The following is an 18578-nucleotide window of genomic DNA, read 5'->3' as shown; positions in this document are numbered from 1 at the left end:
AAGAGACTATCAGGCCAGACTAGGCTTTTAAAAAGGCCAAGTTAAGTCAAAATAAAAGTCTTTGATAGATTATAGGTCAGACTCATGTCTCAAAATTTCATCGTAGACTAAGCTCAGACCTTTTAAAGTCTAGTCTGACATATTCTCACCCCTAGTAGAAAAGATTGAATAATGACTTTTGAACAATATACAAGTATAATAAAATGGTTTTTGAAGTGGTCTTTTTCAAATTTTTATTTTTTAATTTATAATCCAAAATATTTTTAAAACAAATGAAAGTACATATTTAAATATTTCTTCTAAGTATCAATTATTTTTTAAATATTATTAATTTTATATTTTTAAAAGATTATTAATTTTATATTTTAAAAGATTATTAATTTTATCTTATAATCATATAATTTAGTACGTCATTTATATTAATTTTTATTTTTTAAATCCTTATTTTATTTTATTACTTAATGTATTATATAGTATTAAAAACTATAAAACCAGTTAAATCTTTGAATCTTAAATCTTAAATCAGTACATTTACATGTTGAATCACTAATTCAATTTTAAAATATCGGTTTTTAGATTTTATATATATATATATATATATATATATATATATATATATATATATATATATATATATATATATATATAGTAATTTAGAAAATGAGCATGAGCCCATGCATAAAATGACTGGTAGCTTCATGCCTGTAGCAGGAACGACCCAAAACCTTATAAAGGAAGCTGAATTTTTTTTTCTTCCTTTATAATTATTTAAATATTTAACTTTTAATAAATAATAGTTTAAAAAAAATAATTTTCACATAAAATTAAAACTAAATGTATATTAAATAATGATAATTTAATAATTATTATTTTAATAAAAAATACACAATTAATTTTACATAATTTTATATTAATTATTATTTTAATTATTACAATAAAATAACAAATATAACTAATTATATATAATTTTATAACAGAGTAGAAACTCGAGACCTTGTTCATCCCTTCTTGATCCGTCCCCGTGGCTTCTTAAGCAAAAATTTCTCTGTTTTCGTGCACAATATTTCTCTTTGTCAAATCAGCTTTCATTCTCGATGCAAAAGATTCCCGTAAAAAGGCACAAACGGAATGTTGGATATTCACAAACGTAACTCATTTAGGAAATTTTTGAAGGATTAATTATGTTTTTCTAGTACCTGAAATTTAGAGTGAATTTGATTTTGGTTTTCTAATTAAAAAAAAAAAATCATTTTAATCACTTAAATTTGAAAAATAAAATATTATATTTTAGTTTTTTTAGGGACTAAAATGACTGTTTCAAAAAAAAAATCTCTAAATAATAAATTTAAGAGATTAAAATCATTTTTTTTTAAACTTAAGGAACTAATTTATTTATTTATTTTTAAATTTAAAGACTAAAATGATCCTTGTTAAATTTGAGAGATAAAACCAGATTTATCATAAATTTTAGAACTAAAACCATAATTAAGTTACATTTAAAATACAAAAATCGTTCAGCAGCCATGCTTGTCCATTTTATAAAAAGATAGCTAATGGTCTAGTAGAATATTCTAAGCCACGCGTGGGCACTGTAACCAATTTTCTTATTTCAATTTAAGTCTATTTTCACTTTCCCACCTCGCAATCAATTTTCTCTAGCTATTATGATGTTTTTGAATAAGAATTTTCGTGACTCGTGATGCACATTGCACACCATATACCCATTTCCATCATTCCAATTATTTCCCTTGTTCCCTTTTCCTTGGTTATGACTTATGAGAACCAAAATTTCGAGTTGATGAGGCGAGTTAATGATTCCATAGAATGCAATGGAGTTCATCTTCATTTTGCTCTTTTTAATTCTAGTGTAACCTCAATAGAGTTTCTGATTTAGCTTTCAATTTTGTATCCTTATTTTGGGAGTTACTTCACAAGTTAACCTTAGACTTGAACAGTATGCATAATTTCTACTTTTCTAATAGCATCATGTATGATCTATCTGTTAGAATTTGTAGATTAATACTGGCTAATTATTAATATTAACTACGAAATTAGCATTTAAATTTTTAACTAATAATATTAGCTATTTAGACTTATAATGCAAATGTGTCTATAATAGATTAAGCTCCTTATTAAAGTGATTTCAAAGGTGAGAGCATATGTCTGAATTCTTCAGTGTCTACTGACTTTTGAACTCCATCTATATTAGACTATTACTGAGATGTATCAACAACTTTTAACTAAATCTCTCAAATCTCTTTCTTCCCCTACTTTGCTCATTTTATGATAAACAGATACTTTTACTATGGCCAATATAATTGAAGATTTTCCAAGACTCTGTATGCTATGTTTCACTCATCTTTCACGATTCAAGGTACCTCCGTATCTAATTTAATTTTTTTACTGTCATTACCTCGGTAATGAATTAGAGAAACCCCTACGTTATAAAGATGTACTAATATTAGTTATTATGTAGTATTTTAACAATGCTCAATGTACCATTAATCATATATAATATGAAAAAAATCATGGTGTCATTAGAATAAAAATTGGTCATTTACATACAGTTATTTTTATATTTTTTTCAGATTAACTATGCAAATTTCCACTACAATACTAAAATTTACCTTTAGCAATCTTACTGCATTGGTTTGTCGGAGTTTATAAATTGTAAGTGAACCATTCAAATTGCACTTGAAGTGATCGTCATTTAGAATTTTCCATCGTTTAAGATCATTGAAGGGGGCAGTGTTGAGACGTGAGGCATGATGGTTATAATTATAGCAACCTCTGCTTGGATTTTCTACATATATAAGCTAGTAAAAGATTGTGAGTTCATACTCAATGAATAGCTTCATTAGTTTGCATTTGGCATTGGCAATCATCTAAGATCGGAGTAATATATATACCATCATATCTTTTTTATCATAGCTTCTTTGTTTAAATAATTAAACACATTTATGCACAATCAGAAGCCTCAAATTTACTGAGATTCAAGGTTTACTCAAGTTGAAAACTAACCCCAACCTAACTAATTTGACTAGACTAACATTTCACATAATAATAGAAAAAGAAACTAGGACAATTATTGGTGAAAATATGTATGAGTTCATCGGCATAAATGTTTTCTGCTTAAATGCTAGTAGGCAATGTTGTAGATAAATATCATGGAGCTACACCTCCATTAAGGAGCATCTGATCAAAGTGCCAAACACTTGCAAGTCCACCAAAAATAAAAAAAAACACTTTAATTTCACTACCAAGTATATGAAATATGAATCAACCCTTTGGTTTATAAGGCGCAAGTAATTAACGTATTACCATGTCCTCTGCCCATTCTTCTTAACTGAGCCACATATTCTGAGATCTTTTTAATGTCTTCCACCTTATGCAACAAAAAGAAATTAATGAGAACAATTTTTTTCCCATGCTACTCAACTACTCTTGACAGCAATGGAAAGAATCACACTTGACATTGATTTACCTGACCAACCAAAAACTCGCTTTCTAGAAAGTCAACAAATTGAACGTCATTGTTTTCATTTGCTAACTGCATAGTGAAACAAAAATAAAAACCTAGTTATTGTCATACAGTATAGATAAAGAAAACAGTAAGACACTTGAAAAATTCCATTGGTGTATAAGGGAGGCAGTGGAATTAGAGGGTTTGAGTTGAATTGACAAAAATACTGAGAAAGTAGAACTATAGAAGTGGCGTACGCGCACTTTAACAATTGAACTTGTTTTTTGTTTATATTTACATCATACGCAAATACATAAGAAGCCTTTGTAAATTTATAAGCTCCATTCCAAAGACAATGCAAGTTCCGTTGCTGCGAAATATAGCAAGTATAATTAGAGAAACCCTCCAAATTCACAAATAATAGAACAAAAAGCACTCATCAAGGAAGAGAAAACCAAGGTAAAAGGAAAACAAATTTAGAAGTTCGATGTTTGTTACAACTTACCATATAATGCATCACCCTTTTCTGCGTGATCAAATTTTGAAAATGGCATCAGCATTGACTGCAGCTGAACCCTGCCTCCTCTTTTATTCTGGAAATATCATCATCAATGAAAATAATTAGCGAAAAGAATGCTAGAAAATTATTGGTATGAAATATAATAATCGATGATATAGCAAAATGCTTGATATTCCATCATAATCTCAGCATGCTGTCTTTCCTCCGTACTTGATTCCTTGAAAAATCTGAAAAAAAAAATTGTAATTTACAGGCATTTGTCATAATAAAATTCAAATTAATTACAAAAGAACATGAGATTTTCGAGGCTAATACTTGGCCAATCCCTTCAGAGCAATATTGTCTCTGTCGAAGTAGGCATACATGGCATGATACACGTAGGAGACATTGTATTCCACGTTGTATCAAAAGAAAAAGAAAAAATAGCATAAGACATTTGCATGAACTATAGAGAGTTGCTGTAGTACCCAGAGAAATGTAAAGATTTTAGTACAATTGTTTTTGGGACCAATAATTGAATGTGTTTAAAGAGAGATATGGATGGAGAGCTTCTTAGTACCAAACCCTTAAATTTCTAAGGGTACCATAGAATTTCTCTACAGATTAACTCAAATTAACCCTCACACAACATAAAAAAATATATAGCTTAGATATAGTTTCATAGGGTTTTTTTTAGTGTTGTTCTTTGGTCAAAATTAAAGTTTTAGCTCGTTAATCACCAAAATAGTCTTTCCACAATCATTCATCACCAAAACATACCATGGTAAGGGTTGACACACATGCAGCCGGCCTGATGTGCTATTTTCTTAGAATGTGAATTATGGTGTAACTCAACCATACAAAACAGTTTGTATAAGATGGAATGTGCATCTCACTTACATACTCTATTTTAGTTGTATCACTACTAGTCGATGCCTTCACAACAAAAAAAAAAAACTAGTTGATGTGAGATATCCAGCCTACATGCCAACAAAAGCAAAATAAAGGTTCCTTATTTTGTCTTGGAGAATGTCAAGAAGCTCTTTTTTCACTTCCTCAAAAAAGGTTCAAACGCTATACCCAAAACGGGTTGGTTCTAAGCTTCCTTGGAGGCCTTAGCCACAACCCCACAACCCACATTTCTCTTGGAGAATCTCACATCATAAAGAACTATTCAGAGAATTCAAAAAGGGTGCAGAGGAAGACAGAGAAGGAACAAGTTTTGCTCTACCTGAGAGCGAGACAGAGATGGGTGAAGAACTTCCCAAGAGCATGGTCAGAAAGATTCAGAACCTCTCTGATGAAGTTAGAAGAAGATGGAAAGAAACACAAGGATGGGTTGGAGCAAATTGTGCAACCGAACGTGAAGTGTGCTGGTAGTAATACTAGTAATTGGAGAATAATTGACCGTTCAGATTAATTTGACTTTATTTATGAAGTGAATTGATTCATCGGAACGATTGTTCGATACTAACTAACGATAATTCTGAAACAATAAGATTCTCTAGTTATGAATTCACTTTTTCCTCTCTCATTTATAACCTTGCTATTATTCCTCCGAAGTGGAAGAAGAAGAAGAGGAGTTGTTATTTTTGTTTCAAAACTCAAACTTTATAATTTCTGAAGCACCCCATTATATTTATTATTGATAGTGTCATCGTAATAACTATGCAGAACTAGCATCCATGCCAAATGTCAATGAGAGAAATCAGAAAAGGACTAACTAACTAATAGCAGGAAAACAAGAAATCATGAAGCTCACTTATCTTAAATGAAACGCTATTAGCTTATTGGCTTTAAAAGAAAAGGTGTTGAGCAAGACTAATTCATTCTCATCCGGGCATGAACAACATTTGACTTGTCTAAATAGAAGGATTCACTTCGGATAGATAAGTTTTGGGTTACAAGTAGAAGAAGATTTCCTTTCAAAAGAATGATAATTGTTACACAAATTATTTCATCAAAATGAACTTTTCATTTTTTTTTTTCATGAGTTTGGGTTTGAATCTCATTACGTCCCTTTCTTGATTGGGTGGGCAACTCTCCTGTGAAGATTTAATGGCACCGGGAGACTAGTTAAGTAGTTGTAATTAGATGAAACTACTTGTGACTCATGTTTTTGTTTTTGTGCAAAACTCTTTTACGTGAATTTCTATTGGTAGTTTCAATATGTGATTGACATCTTATAGTATTAAAAGTTTTTCTTCATTTAGTTTTTCTTCATTTTATCATTTTGTTATGAAAAAAAAAGACACAACAATTAAGAATGATTTCTATCAAAGTATAATATGTATTTTAATTAATTTAAAAATATCAAAGTCTGCATCAACATGAGATGTTTTTATATAATTGTTTGGTTAACATAAAGACTACAATGTTGGTCCCAAATCCAATTTCAACAACCCAAAAAATCTGGGTGTTGTTAGGTGCACCAACACCATTACTTGTGCATCAAATAATTTAAGTGAAGTGATAAAAATGTCATTCACTTAAATTTAAAAAGCCAGACTCTCTCGTTTAGTTCGTACGGCACTACCGTAACGAAGCTTCTTCCTCGTGCATCTATGTGTTTTCTTTGCCGTGCCGTCGTCGTCCTTAGCCTCCATTGCCTCCGTTCAGGCTGTCTTTACCACTGTCGTGTTCTTTCCAACTTCGAGATAAGGTTTTTTTCGTTTCTGCCATGCTGATATGTTTCGTTTCAAATTTGTGTAACGCATACGAATTAGATCATCCGTCTGTTTTATTTGTTTTTTAATTATTAATATATTAAATTTATTTTAATTTTTTAATAATTAATGTTTTTTATTCATAAATATATTATTTTTATTTTCTTTAAATAGTTATTTTTTTATTTTTTAAATAAAAATAGATTATTTTGAATTATGTTTCTAAATAGTTATTGTTTTTATAATTGTAAATATGTTAATTTTATTTTTGTTTTTAAATATCTTATTTTTTAATTATAAATATATTATTATCATTTTTATTTTGAAATAGTTGTTGTTTATTAATTATAAATATATTATTTTGATTTTTTTTAAATAGTTATTTTTTTAATTAAAAATATATTATTTTGAATTATGTTTTGAAATAGTTATTGTTTTTTTAATTAAAATATATTATTTTGAATTATGTTTTTAAATATTTATTGCTTTTTCAAATTGTAAATATATTAATTGTATTTTTGTTTTTAAATAGCTACTTTTTAAGTATAAATATACTATTATCATTTTTGTTTTGAAATATTTGTTATTTATTAATTATATTTTTTTTTGAATTTTTTTTCTAAATAGTTATTTTTTTTAATTAAAAATAGATTATTTTGAATTATGTTCTGAAATAGTTATTGTTTTTTTAAAATTAAAATATATTATTTTGAATTATGTTTTTAAATAGTTATTTTTTTAATTATAAATACATTATTTAGAATGTTTTTTTAAAATAGTTAATCTATTTTAATAAAAAATAGAATATTTTCATTTTTGTTTTGAAATATTTATTGATTATTTTTTAATTATAAATATATTCATAATTATTATATACTATTTTTTTTGTAAAAAAAATGGCAAGGAGACATATTTTTTGTTATTTTATTTAATTAACTAATTATAGTGTTTTTCTAACTTGGTTTTTAATAAAGAAGTTATTTTGATTACAAATAATTAATTAAAAATAGATTTTGAAAATATATAAAAATAATAATTTTCTTATTTATGAATTATTAAATAGTAGTTGATGAAGTATTGTTTGATTTTTGACATAAACTGTTATGATGGTTTAAATGTGTAGATTATGGTTAGAACCACAGATTTGAGTCGGGCTTTGGGCAGAGTTATCGGAAGAGCTTTGGAGAGAAAAGATAATCGTGATTCAGATGAAGCTCTCAAGAGGCGAAGGCCCACAGCATTCACACGTAGGTAACGAAAAGCTACCCCTGTTGCTGAGGATGTTCATCACATGGATGACGTAGTTGATGAGGTCTTCCAATAGCCTCAAGAAGCAGTTGTTGATGCCCAAGGTTTTCTAGGCGGGTCGCATGACACCTCAGTTCTGACTAGCTATGCTGATCATGTTGTAGTCATTGTTTGGAATGGAGAGGTATTTATATTTTTAAATAAATTATATTTCAATAAGTATTTGTTATTGTTGTTAAAATTATTTAATTTTTTTAGGAACATCCTAAATTGAAGTTATCTTCCCATGGAAGGAAGGTTCAAAAATTCGGGAGGCCTGCTGCAGAGATTAAAGGGTTAGTTGTTGTCACAGGATTAAGTTCTCTAATCGTATGTTCATTAGACACTAGCAATCAGGGACTTATATCGGCTTTTGCGGAGAGGTGACATAAGGAAACTAACAGTTTCCATCTTCCTATAAGCGAGGTGACTATCACCCTCAATGATGTGGTCTCTTTGCTTAATCTGTCAATCACAGGCGCCTTCCATAGCTGCGGTCTCTTCATGTTGACGAAGAGGTGTTGTTGTTAGTGGAATTACTTGAAGTGAGTGCAGATGAAGCCAGAGCTGAGACAATACAATGTCATGAGGCATATGTACGACTATCATGGCGACGAGACATTTATCGTAGCAAATGTGATTTCACATACTGGACTGTAGTAGCTCGAGCTTATCTGTTGCATTTGCTAGGTTACACACTTTTTGCTAACAAGAGTGCAACACATGTGTCTGTGGTGTTTTTGGACGCCTTTCGAGACCTCACTTAGAGTGGGAGTTGCCGCCCTAGTGCATATGTACGATAATTTGAATGATGCGTCTAGGAGTAGCGACATACAACTTGTTGGATATATCACACTATTACAAGTAATTATAATTGAGTTTAATTTTTTTTGTTCTTTGATGTTGACTATTGTATTGATTTGATTTTTTTTTTGTTTTAAAAATATGTGTAGTGTTGGATTTATGAGCATTTTCCATTTGTTGTTGAGACTATTATTGCTGAAGACTATCATGAAAGGAAACCACGTGCCTACCATTGGACCTCTGGGAAAGCATTACCAATGTCGATATATCATAAGCTTCTAGATTGATTGATGTTTAATGTTGTTTACTAGATGTCTTACGGTGACCAACTTGCAGTTAGAGAGTTCAAGCTAATTTCTTGTTTTTCCAAACATATCCAATGGGGTCCCATTGTTGTCATACACCGACCATAGAGGGTTATGCGATAGTTTGGGTATGTTCAGACTATTCCTCCACACTCTCCAGGTTCAAGATTATGCTTAGAAGATATTGACGACAGATGGATGCACTTCTCTGAATACCTTGCACCGGTGGGTCAGATTTGTGTTGTACCTGAATAGTGTGCATCAGACTACATTGACTGGTTCTACATGATTTTGCATCCCTTCATGAGGCCGGCACAGCTCGAGGATCCAGTCAAACATCTACCTGTCGTGCAAGATGACACATATGTTGAACCAGATATTCTTCAGTACCTGGTGGCGGCAACAGCTATGGAGGAAGCACCTGCACATGCACATTCTCATGTGGAGCAGCCTCAACATTCAGTGGTAACATATATATTCATCTTACTTTGAATTTCATTTTATTTAAACATGCAATAGGTATAAATCTTATCCATTGTTGTGAATGTCATAGGAGGCTTGCCAAGAAATAACTGAAAGTTTAGAGCAGTTGCTCAACCTAAGGATAATGACTAAAGACACAAAAATATACTATGTAATGAAAGACTGCATAAGGATCGCTAGAGGTGTGGCTGCGGATTAGAATGTATATGTGCAGTCGCGACGAAGGCGGTGAATAAAAGACACATGAAGACATTTATAATTTTTTAGGAAATGTGTAGACAATGTTTGTCATTTTATTTTGTTTGACAACATTTTTATTTTACCAATTTTATTTGAAATCTTTTTATATTACTATCGAACCGCTTATATCATAGGTCCTGAATTAAACCACAAACCCTATATTCCACTCGTAACAAAATTTTTAATAAGTTTCGAATTAACCCTAGTCGACAAAACCCCTTTTTTTATGTACCACTAAACCCTGGTTTTCATGTAACAATTAACCCTAATAACATGTGTAACACTAAACCCTAGGTATTATAGTAACCCTGAACCATTTGAATGTAAAGTATATACATAATTATGTGAATTTCCAATGAAACAGTTGTATATTATTGTAGTACATGACAATTACATAAGTGCCTAAATCTTCACTCTTCACTTAAATCAACATAGTCTGTTTTCAACATCATCAAATTTTTGTACTATTGCATTCTACTAATATATGGAGTTGTTCATTGCTTTGCCTAAGGATGACAATTTCTAGATCATAACAAAGCTAGAGACGGTAAGGAACAATGGTCTCTTAAATAAACGTGTTACACATACACAAACAATTTCAAGTTATTATAACACAATTAATTTCATAAAGTAAAAAACAAGATTTTGATGAATCTACCTAAACAAAGTGATTGTCATACACATGATCGATACATATTATGCAATGCACAGAAGAATCTATTGGTAGTTGACTTCTAAGAAGAAAAAATGTCATGCTTTGTTGGAGAGACAGAGAAACAAGGATGACATTATACCTTTATGTAATGACATATACCATGTCGATTATATTCATCCACTTATCCACGATAACCTGCATGCTACAGTTATTAGTACATTTATTTAAACTAAATTTTAAACAAAAAAATAACATAAATTACATACCATGGATAATCCATCAACAAGTAGGGACCTCTTTTAATTCCTCAAACATGTCTATGCCACTAAGGAGGTTGATATACTCATCAGACCATTTGATAAGTTCTTTAAGCAAATGGTTGCGCACCAAAGACCATGAATCTTCATTCATACCTAATAAGGTAGCAATTGCACGATATCTACAATTACCGTCAGTTTTGACATCGATAATGTTTTCAATGGAATCATGAATTCACAGATGAAATTGATCCAACATCGGCATAGTCCTTCTTGGAATTGCTTGGTCAGATAATGATGCACTACGTTTGATTGAAGAATTACTATTTTGCACAGAATATAAAGCATCAATATACTCCCAGTAAGACAGATCACACTTTGTTGATCTTTGATGTTTAGTCGTTGGTTTCTTTTAAGCACCTTTGGTGTTGACATTTTCTGGAAGAAGACACATATAGTGTAGATCAGGGTAGGCAATTTCCCAAAGTTTACTCTTTAGAGTAACTTTGCCACAAACACCAAACTCTTCAAATTGTTTGGATACGGTTTTTATCTCTTCGGTTATACTCACTTGGGGCTCAAATAATCCTTGGTCTAAAAAACTTAGCCTCCACCAAAACATTTGAATTGTCTCAAGTGGTATAGTACCAACAATATCTTAGGATAGCTCATATGCACATGGAAGATCGTGAGTAGTTCTCATGACACATCCACAACGAGAATGATTTTTGTCAGCATAATGTACACGTTCAAACTTAGCAGCAATCTGATTTAACACATACATTGATACTATGCCAAGTAGTCTCTTGTATAAGGTAACTTTAAAAACATGTCCTACCACATGTGTACTTGTCTCAAAAGATGCCTTAATTTCATTGTGTTGCAGCATAATCATGTTGTTCATGACTTCCCAAATACCACATAGGTCTCCAAGACTATTTTGTAATAGTCTTTTTAAAGCCCAATGAGTAGATTCAACCCTGCATATGAAATACACAAAAAACAATAAACAAATACAAGTATTTTTTATCCATGAAGTCCTAAACCCTAATAAAAAAATGACAATTTTCATACCTGTTTGTTGTTGTGTTTCTTAAGTGTATCATCTTATTCGTCGAGGTTTCAACAAATTTTTCTTTGTGGGAAATTATCCATGTTTGGTTGACATAGTCAACAAACATTGACCATGGTGAATAAATAATTTCAAACTTCTTGAGGCAATCATCGAACTAATCCTCGGAAGGACAATCAACCAAACTCCCCCAGGCATCCATCACATAATCCCATGCATTTTTTTGACCAACTAGGAATTTATATTTTGCCTTGACATTCTTATTAATGTGAAACCTAAACAACAAGTTGGTACACTCAGGGAATACAATTTTCATTGCATTCATCAGTGTTAGGTCTCGGTCGATAATAATAACTCCAGGGAGGGAATCACGTCTTAGAAAAAGACATCGAAATCGTTCTAGACTCCATACCACATTATTTAGACGTTCTCCCTCCAAATAGGCAAAACCAATAGAGAATGTCATCTCCGTTGGAGTCACACCAACAAAGTCAAGTAACGGGAGCTTGTACCTGTTTGTTTTTGTAGGTACTATTTATAAAAAATACCAAATTATAGACATTGCATAACTTCACTACATCAAGATGACACCAGAAGATATCACGTAGAACATCTTCATCCTTTAATCTATGCTAATGAATATACTGATCCCGTTCAAGAAGCTTTATTAATTATTGCATTTTAGTATCACTGTCTCTTATAGAAGAACGGTATACACTTCTTGCATTGTATATTTATTTGATTGTGTTAACAACCCCTAACCACACCATACATGTACTATCACACAAAACCCTAGGTAATTTTTTACTGCATATAATATTATAAAACATTAAAATTGATAACCCTATATGTTAAAAACCCAATAACATCAACTTTTTCTACTTAAAATTATAATCATATAATAGATAAAAAAATTATAACCTAACCATATGTACTAAAATAAATTAAATTATTCAACTTAATTCTAATTCATGAAATTATAACCACAAAAAACAACCAATTTTAGACCACAATAACTCAAATAAATTATAAGTGTAAATTATTTTACAATTAATATCATTTACAAAATATAAAAACAAATACTTACAAATTAATTATCGAACTACACTTATATAAAAATATTTAAAATAATAATACTAATTACATTTCAAATAAACAATTTTTTTATACACATTAATTTTTATAACAATCATATTAATATATTTAAAATTTAATAAAATTTAAAAAATTAAATATTTCTTTTAATAAAAAAAATTATAAATTTGTATAAGTTATACAGATTGATTAATCGGTATGTATTATAAGGATTAAGTAATTGACCGAAGCGATAGATTTGAATGCAATGTACATTTGGACAAAGGGATGTGTTATAAACCATCATCAACGTACCTCCATAACACTTTCACCTTGATCGAAACGATACAATGCACCTCTCATGACAATGAAAAAACCAAGAGAAACCGTGAAAATGAATGAAGGAATGCGTTGCCATAAAAAAATAACTTAAAAGGAAGAAGAAAGCACTTAAGGGTATTTTAGGAATTAAGTTTTATTGCTGGGTGCACAAGCAGTATAGCTGGTGTACCTAGCAATACCCACAAAAACCTCATTCACTTTGGTATGGGCTCATCACTTCACGGCTTTACCACTCTCTATGGACCCCGGTCACTTCACGAAACTCAGCGTTCCCAAAAACGACGCCGTGGCTCCGCTCCATCCAGAACACCATTTCCCGGCACGGCGGCTAAGTCATGCGCGCCACCATTACCTCTTCGAAGCGTTATCTCCTGAAGCGACTACCTCACCACTTAATCCCAACCCTCTCCTTCGCGTCGGAAACTTGGCCGGCTCCGGCGGCGTCCGTCGACGATGGATTCCCGTACTCCGACGTGCCGAAGCCTAAGCGGAGAAACTCGGAGAGGAAGCCGTACGTGACGCCGATGAAGGCTCTGATCGAGCGGGCGAAGGCGGAGAGAGAAGCGCGAAAGGCGCAGCCATGTAGGGTTTTGGAAGAGCCACCGGAGAACGGGTTGTTGGTGCCGGAATTGGTGGAAGTAGCTCGTCGCGTTTATCAAGCTCGCGGCTCTCTCCTCTTCGGGCTGAGTCAACTCGTCCGAGTCATTCCCGTTTTGCGCTGCCGGTACGTGAGTTCACTGATTCGTTATTTGTTTAGCTGTTACTTTTTAGTCTTTAGTTACTAGTACTCATGTCTGACCTATAAGTTGCTTCTAATTGAGAAATTAGGTTTTGTCATGTTGTTAACGGGTTTTGCACAATTGAGTTTCACATAGAATGAGTGAAATGTTGTAAGCAAAATTGATGTTTGAATTGCATAATAGGCTTTATGTGGGTGTGATTTTTTTTTTTTTAATTAAAAAAATATACATAGGAATTGTGAGTATTGCTTTGCAACATTGGATGTTGTTGATTGTACGTGCTCCTTTTGGTTCTTCCTTTCTTTGTTACTTCATTCATTAATCTCTATTTAGATACAATCATAGAGTATGAAGACTTGGGGACTGCACAACTTACGGGATTGCATTTTGTGTTTTTGAGTGTGTGTGTGTGTGTGTTTGTGTTCCTTTAAATTAATTATATTTGAAGCATCATTCAGTGATATATGACGAATAGATCTTGTAGTTGACATAGTAAGAGTAAGAGACGAGGAACCAATGTCTATGTGATGATGACAAGTACTATGGATTGTACTGTATAGGGCTACTAGAACCTTTATTCTTGAACATTTATGTGTTGTTGATTTAGGCTTTATACTGTTTTGTAAATCCAACAATTGCATTGGCTTTGTACTTGTTGGATTCACATTTAATGGTGGTTTTATCTTATCAGGCTTTGTAATGAGGTCCACATTGGTTATATCGGTCATGAAATTCGAACATGTACTGGACCAGAGAGTTTTTCACGGAATGCAATGCATGTTTGGACAAGGGGAGGTGTTCAAGATGTGGTTTTCTTCCCTAAATGCTTTCATCTTTATGATCGTGTTGGTAAGCCAAGAGTTGGGCATGATGAAAGGTTCAGCGTTCCTCGTATACCTGCCATTGTTGAACTCTGTATACAAGCAGGTCTGGACCTTGAAAAATATCCTACTAAAAGGAGAACAAAGCCTGTATATTGTATTGAAGGAAGAATTGTAGATTTTGAATCAGTTGTGAAAGAGGATGAAACTGAAAGACAACACTTTTTTGAAAATGACAAACCTTTTGTGAATTCATCCTCTATGTTGACCCAGCCTATAGAGAAGGTCCAGATTTTATTGGAGAATAACATAAGCCATCTGGATCAGTTAAGTGATGAAGAAAGGAACAAGTTAAGGGATTTAAGTAAACATACACTGGACTCATGGATTGAGATGACATCAGGTGCAAAGAAGATCATGGAGAAGTATACTGTGAATACTTGTGGCTATTGTCCTGAGGTTCAGGTTGGTCCCAAAGGGCATAAGTTGAGAATGTGCAAGGCTTCAAAGCATCAGTCTCGAAATGGTTTACATGCATGGCAAGAGGCAACATTAGATGACCTTGTCATTCCCAATTATGTCTGGCATGTAGAGGATTTGAATGGGCCTGCTCTGAATAACAATCTAAAGAGATATTATGGGAAGGCTCCAGCTGTGGTGGAACTCTGTGTGCATTCTGGAACTCCTGTTCCTGATCAATATAGTAGCATGATGAGATTAGACGTGGTTTCCCCTGATCGAGATGAAGTCGATCTTGTCGCCTAAAATGCCATCACTTTTGGACTTCATATATATTGGACTTTCAAGTTTTACTCAACTACCGACTATGTGTCCTTTGCTAGTTTTTCTGTTGTCTGACTATATATAGTTTGTAATGCCTATATTCTCTGACATTATGTTACTTTCAGAAAAGATACACAGCTTGAAGAAGTCCAAAAAGTATTGCATTATCATGTTCCCAAATTGGTTTGCATTTAGCACAAACTGTGCAGTTTCTTGTGGGATAGTGTTGACACTAGACTTGCTACTATGGAAAGGCTACACAGCACCTAGTCCAAACTTCAATGCTTATAGATGATGGTTCTTGCTGCCGGCATCACGATTAACCTGATCTCCAAGGTGTTGCAATCCAAAATTATTGCATGCATACGATTGGTATAGTCTTAAAAAGTTTAGTTTACTTCAACCAGTTATGAAAGTAAAAGCTGATTTATCTCAATTTCTCGCAACCATCATATTTGTGGAATTTAAAGATGGGTGATGGAATTCGAAAAGAGTTTCAACAAGACTGCTAGACACTTGTTTTGTGGGCAATTGTTGCAGCTAAAGGTAAAATTGTTGTAGGATCCATCTCATTCCTGACAGAATATCAAAGTCTTCTCTTAGCAGCGGAGCTTCTTCAGATTTTCATCTGCTTTATTGTATATTTAAATATTTAAATACATTTTAATTAATTATTTCTTCTTTTGGATTGTATTTTAGTAAGTATCCTTTTTCTGTTCTCTCATTCCCTTATTAGTTGAAATGGAGAACACATTGATTTCTTGTATTAGTAGCTACTTTACCCATTGGTTGTTTGAGAGGAAAGAAAATAAAAAAGAAAAAGAATTGAAATTTGAATCGAAGAGAAAAAATAGAAGAAAAACATATTTTTTGTCAATGGAGTCAATTTTACTTTTTACCAACAAAAAAAATAGTATCATTATTTGTGTTTTTTCCCATCCGTTTTCTTTCTTTTTCAATCAGACCATTAGATTTTGATGACTGGTGATTTGATTGCCATAAAAAAATGTTTCAACATTTTTAATTGTACAACTTTGGAGATTATTATAAGACAAACTTAGATCGTCTATGACAGTTTTCTAATTAAAATTAGAGTGTTATCTTAAAAGCTTGTGTTGACTTTTAATAGCACAAAAATAAATGTTTGTTTAGATAAATCTTAATGTTGTCTCTAATAAGAAACAACATTTAGTTTTGTCAATTATTAAAATATTTTCTTGAATCGGTGCATTGGTGGTAAGTAAATAAAAAAACAAATGTGGAGCTGAAAGTAAAAAGAAATCATCTAATCAGATAAAAATATAAGTGTTTTTTTCTAATTTATTTAAATTTAAACGTATAATTTAAGAAAGAAATAATTATTAGCTGTTTGCAAGCGTAAAATTAACTATAACACAATTTTTGTAAAAGTAATTCTTAACTCTCTTTTCTTCTTTTTTTCCCCTTGATAACAAAACAACTTCAGTTACAGTATTCCTACAATTCCACTGTTGCATCATGCACCTTTCATTGTATTTAGAAAATCCATTCTAGAATATAAATTTGTATTTTGAAATGAACTTTCCAAAATAAAATAGAAGGTACAAAATACAATAATAAATAAATGTCATCAAACTATGAATGAGTTCAAGTCACCCATTACACCAAGGCCCAAGAAGATAATGGACTCCTTGCACATTATGGAGAAGACTTTGAAATGCATAACGTCTATTTCACGTGAATTCTGTGGTCTCTTTCAAAGTTCAATTGAAATTTCTTAAACCTCTCGTAGAATAAATTCGTCATTCAGAGTCACAGACTTCTCCCTCTAGATTTATAGCTGCAGTTGGCAGACACGGTTTAACGACTAGTTGGGAATTAATTACGAAAATTCACCTGAGGGAGACACACTAACAAGAAAACTGTGATACTAATTTATTATATATGCAATGTATATGTCAAAATGTATGAATTGGTATATATATATATATTATAGACTATATAGAGTATAGAATGTGTGTTCCCTTCATGAGCGTACTACCTAAATTAGACTATACATGAATGAGGGACCCTCCAATAGTACAGATGAAAATTTGAAGTGATGATTAGTATATTCTTTTAAGTGTCACAGTCTCGCAATAAAAGAGAACAAATCAACAAATTGACAAACGAAGGGAGGTGATAATTTAATTAATATCCAATTGGAGACAAGTCAATGGGAGTCCTATGTCTAAATTATATTTTATCAAGTGGTTACTCGATTGTAATTATAAATAATGTTATTAATACTTCTATATTTCAGGTATACATAACCCATGGGTAATTATTCTTCTTAGGGTTTTACCACGCTCATGCATGATTTACTCACCCTACAAGTGTAAATTATAATTAATGATATTTTTTCTTGTTCAGAAGTTCTGTTTAATGTTTTTAATCATTTCTTGAATTTACATGTTAGTGTATCAGAATCAATTCTCTCTACTCTCTCTCTCTACACACAAGTCTCCCATGCAACCCATTTAAATTTTGCAAATGTTCTAAGCATTAGTGGTTCGTTTGGTCCGTGCGTGGTGGATAAACAAATAATGGGTCACAAAGAATCAAATACAGGCAGGTCAAATGCAGGGACTGCATTTGTTGCTGAGTTCATAGATCGAACCTGTGCACCATTTAAGTAGGAGAAACGGTCAAAAGAGGAAGAGAGACCAGTTTCAGGTTATGTTATTGGTCAATGACAAGAAGTACCAGAATTAGTTCAACTTAAAGGGCACTGGAGAAAAATACTATATAATGATTAAAAATAATTTGGTTGAATTAGAAAAGAGGGGATTTTTTTCTGCCTCCTGTAATTGCAATTTCTATTATTTTATGGTAAAAAACTTTGTTTTTATAATCTTCAATTTTACCATCATGTTTTAGCCATTAATATGTCCTTTTTATATTGATATATTAATATTAATCTAGTTAAAATATAAGGTCCACCGGTGGTATGTGTTAGACGCGCGTCATCATTAATTAAACTCGTATTTAGTGGCCCCTCAAGTTTTGAAAACTTTACTTAATAGAAAAAAAGAAAAATATGCACATTCCATTTCATTTGGAATCATG

General features: G+C 31.8%; 2 protein-coding genes across 2 annotated transcripts; one reads left to right on the top strand and one right to left on the bottom strand.

Annotated features, from left to right (window-relative positions):
- Window positions 1-3795: 3795 nt before the first annotated feature.
- Window positions 3796-4387, bottom strand: LOC100812471 (ferritin-3, chloroplastic; the record flags this gene model as incomplete). Its single annotated transcript, XM_041013346.1, has 4 exons — window positions 3796-3833; window positions 3969-4056; window positions 4150-4210; window positions 4299-4387. Coding segments are annotated over 4 exons (276 nt in total), but the record flags the coding sequence as incomplete, so codon positions are not given.
- An 8968-nt stretch (window positions 4388-13355) lies between these two features.
- Window positions 13356-16184, top strand: LOC100811924 (APO protein 3, mitochondrial). The gene is made up of 2 exons (XM_003518272.5): window positions 13356-13871; window positions 14579-16184. Exons 1-2 carry the CDS (start codon window positions 13483-13485, stop codon window positions 15471-15473), a joined length of 1284 nt encoding a protein of 427 aa, XP_003518320.1. The 5' UTR covers window positions 13356-13482; the 3' UTR covers window positions 15474-16184.
- Window positions 16185-18578: the final 2394 nt, after the last annotated feature.

This window comes from Glycine max, chromosome 2 (genome assembly GCF_000004515.6).
Source record: "Glycine max cultivar Williams 82 chromosome 2, Glycine_max_v4.0, whole genome shotgun sequence".
Lineage (NCBI taxonomy): Eukaryota > Viridiplantae > Streptophyta > Magnoliopsida > Fabales > Fabaceae > Glycine > Glycine max.
This window is presented reverse-complemented; position numbering and strand designations above follow the sequence as displayed.

Coding starts and splice junctions, on each gene's coding strand:
- LOC100811924 (XM_003518272.5), top strand. CDS start 13,483: ATGCGCGCCACCATTACCTCTTCGAAGCGTTATCTCCTGAAGCGACTA. Junction 13,872..14,578: donor ATTCCCGTTTTGCGCTGCCG/GTACGTGAGTTC, acceptor TTATCTTATCAG/GCTTTGTAATGAGGTCCACA.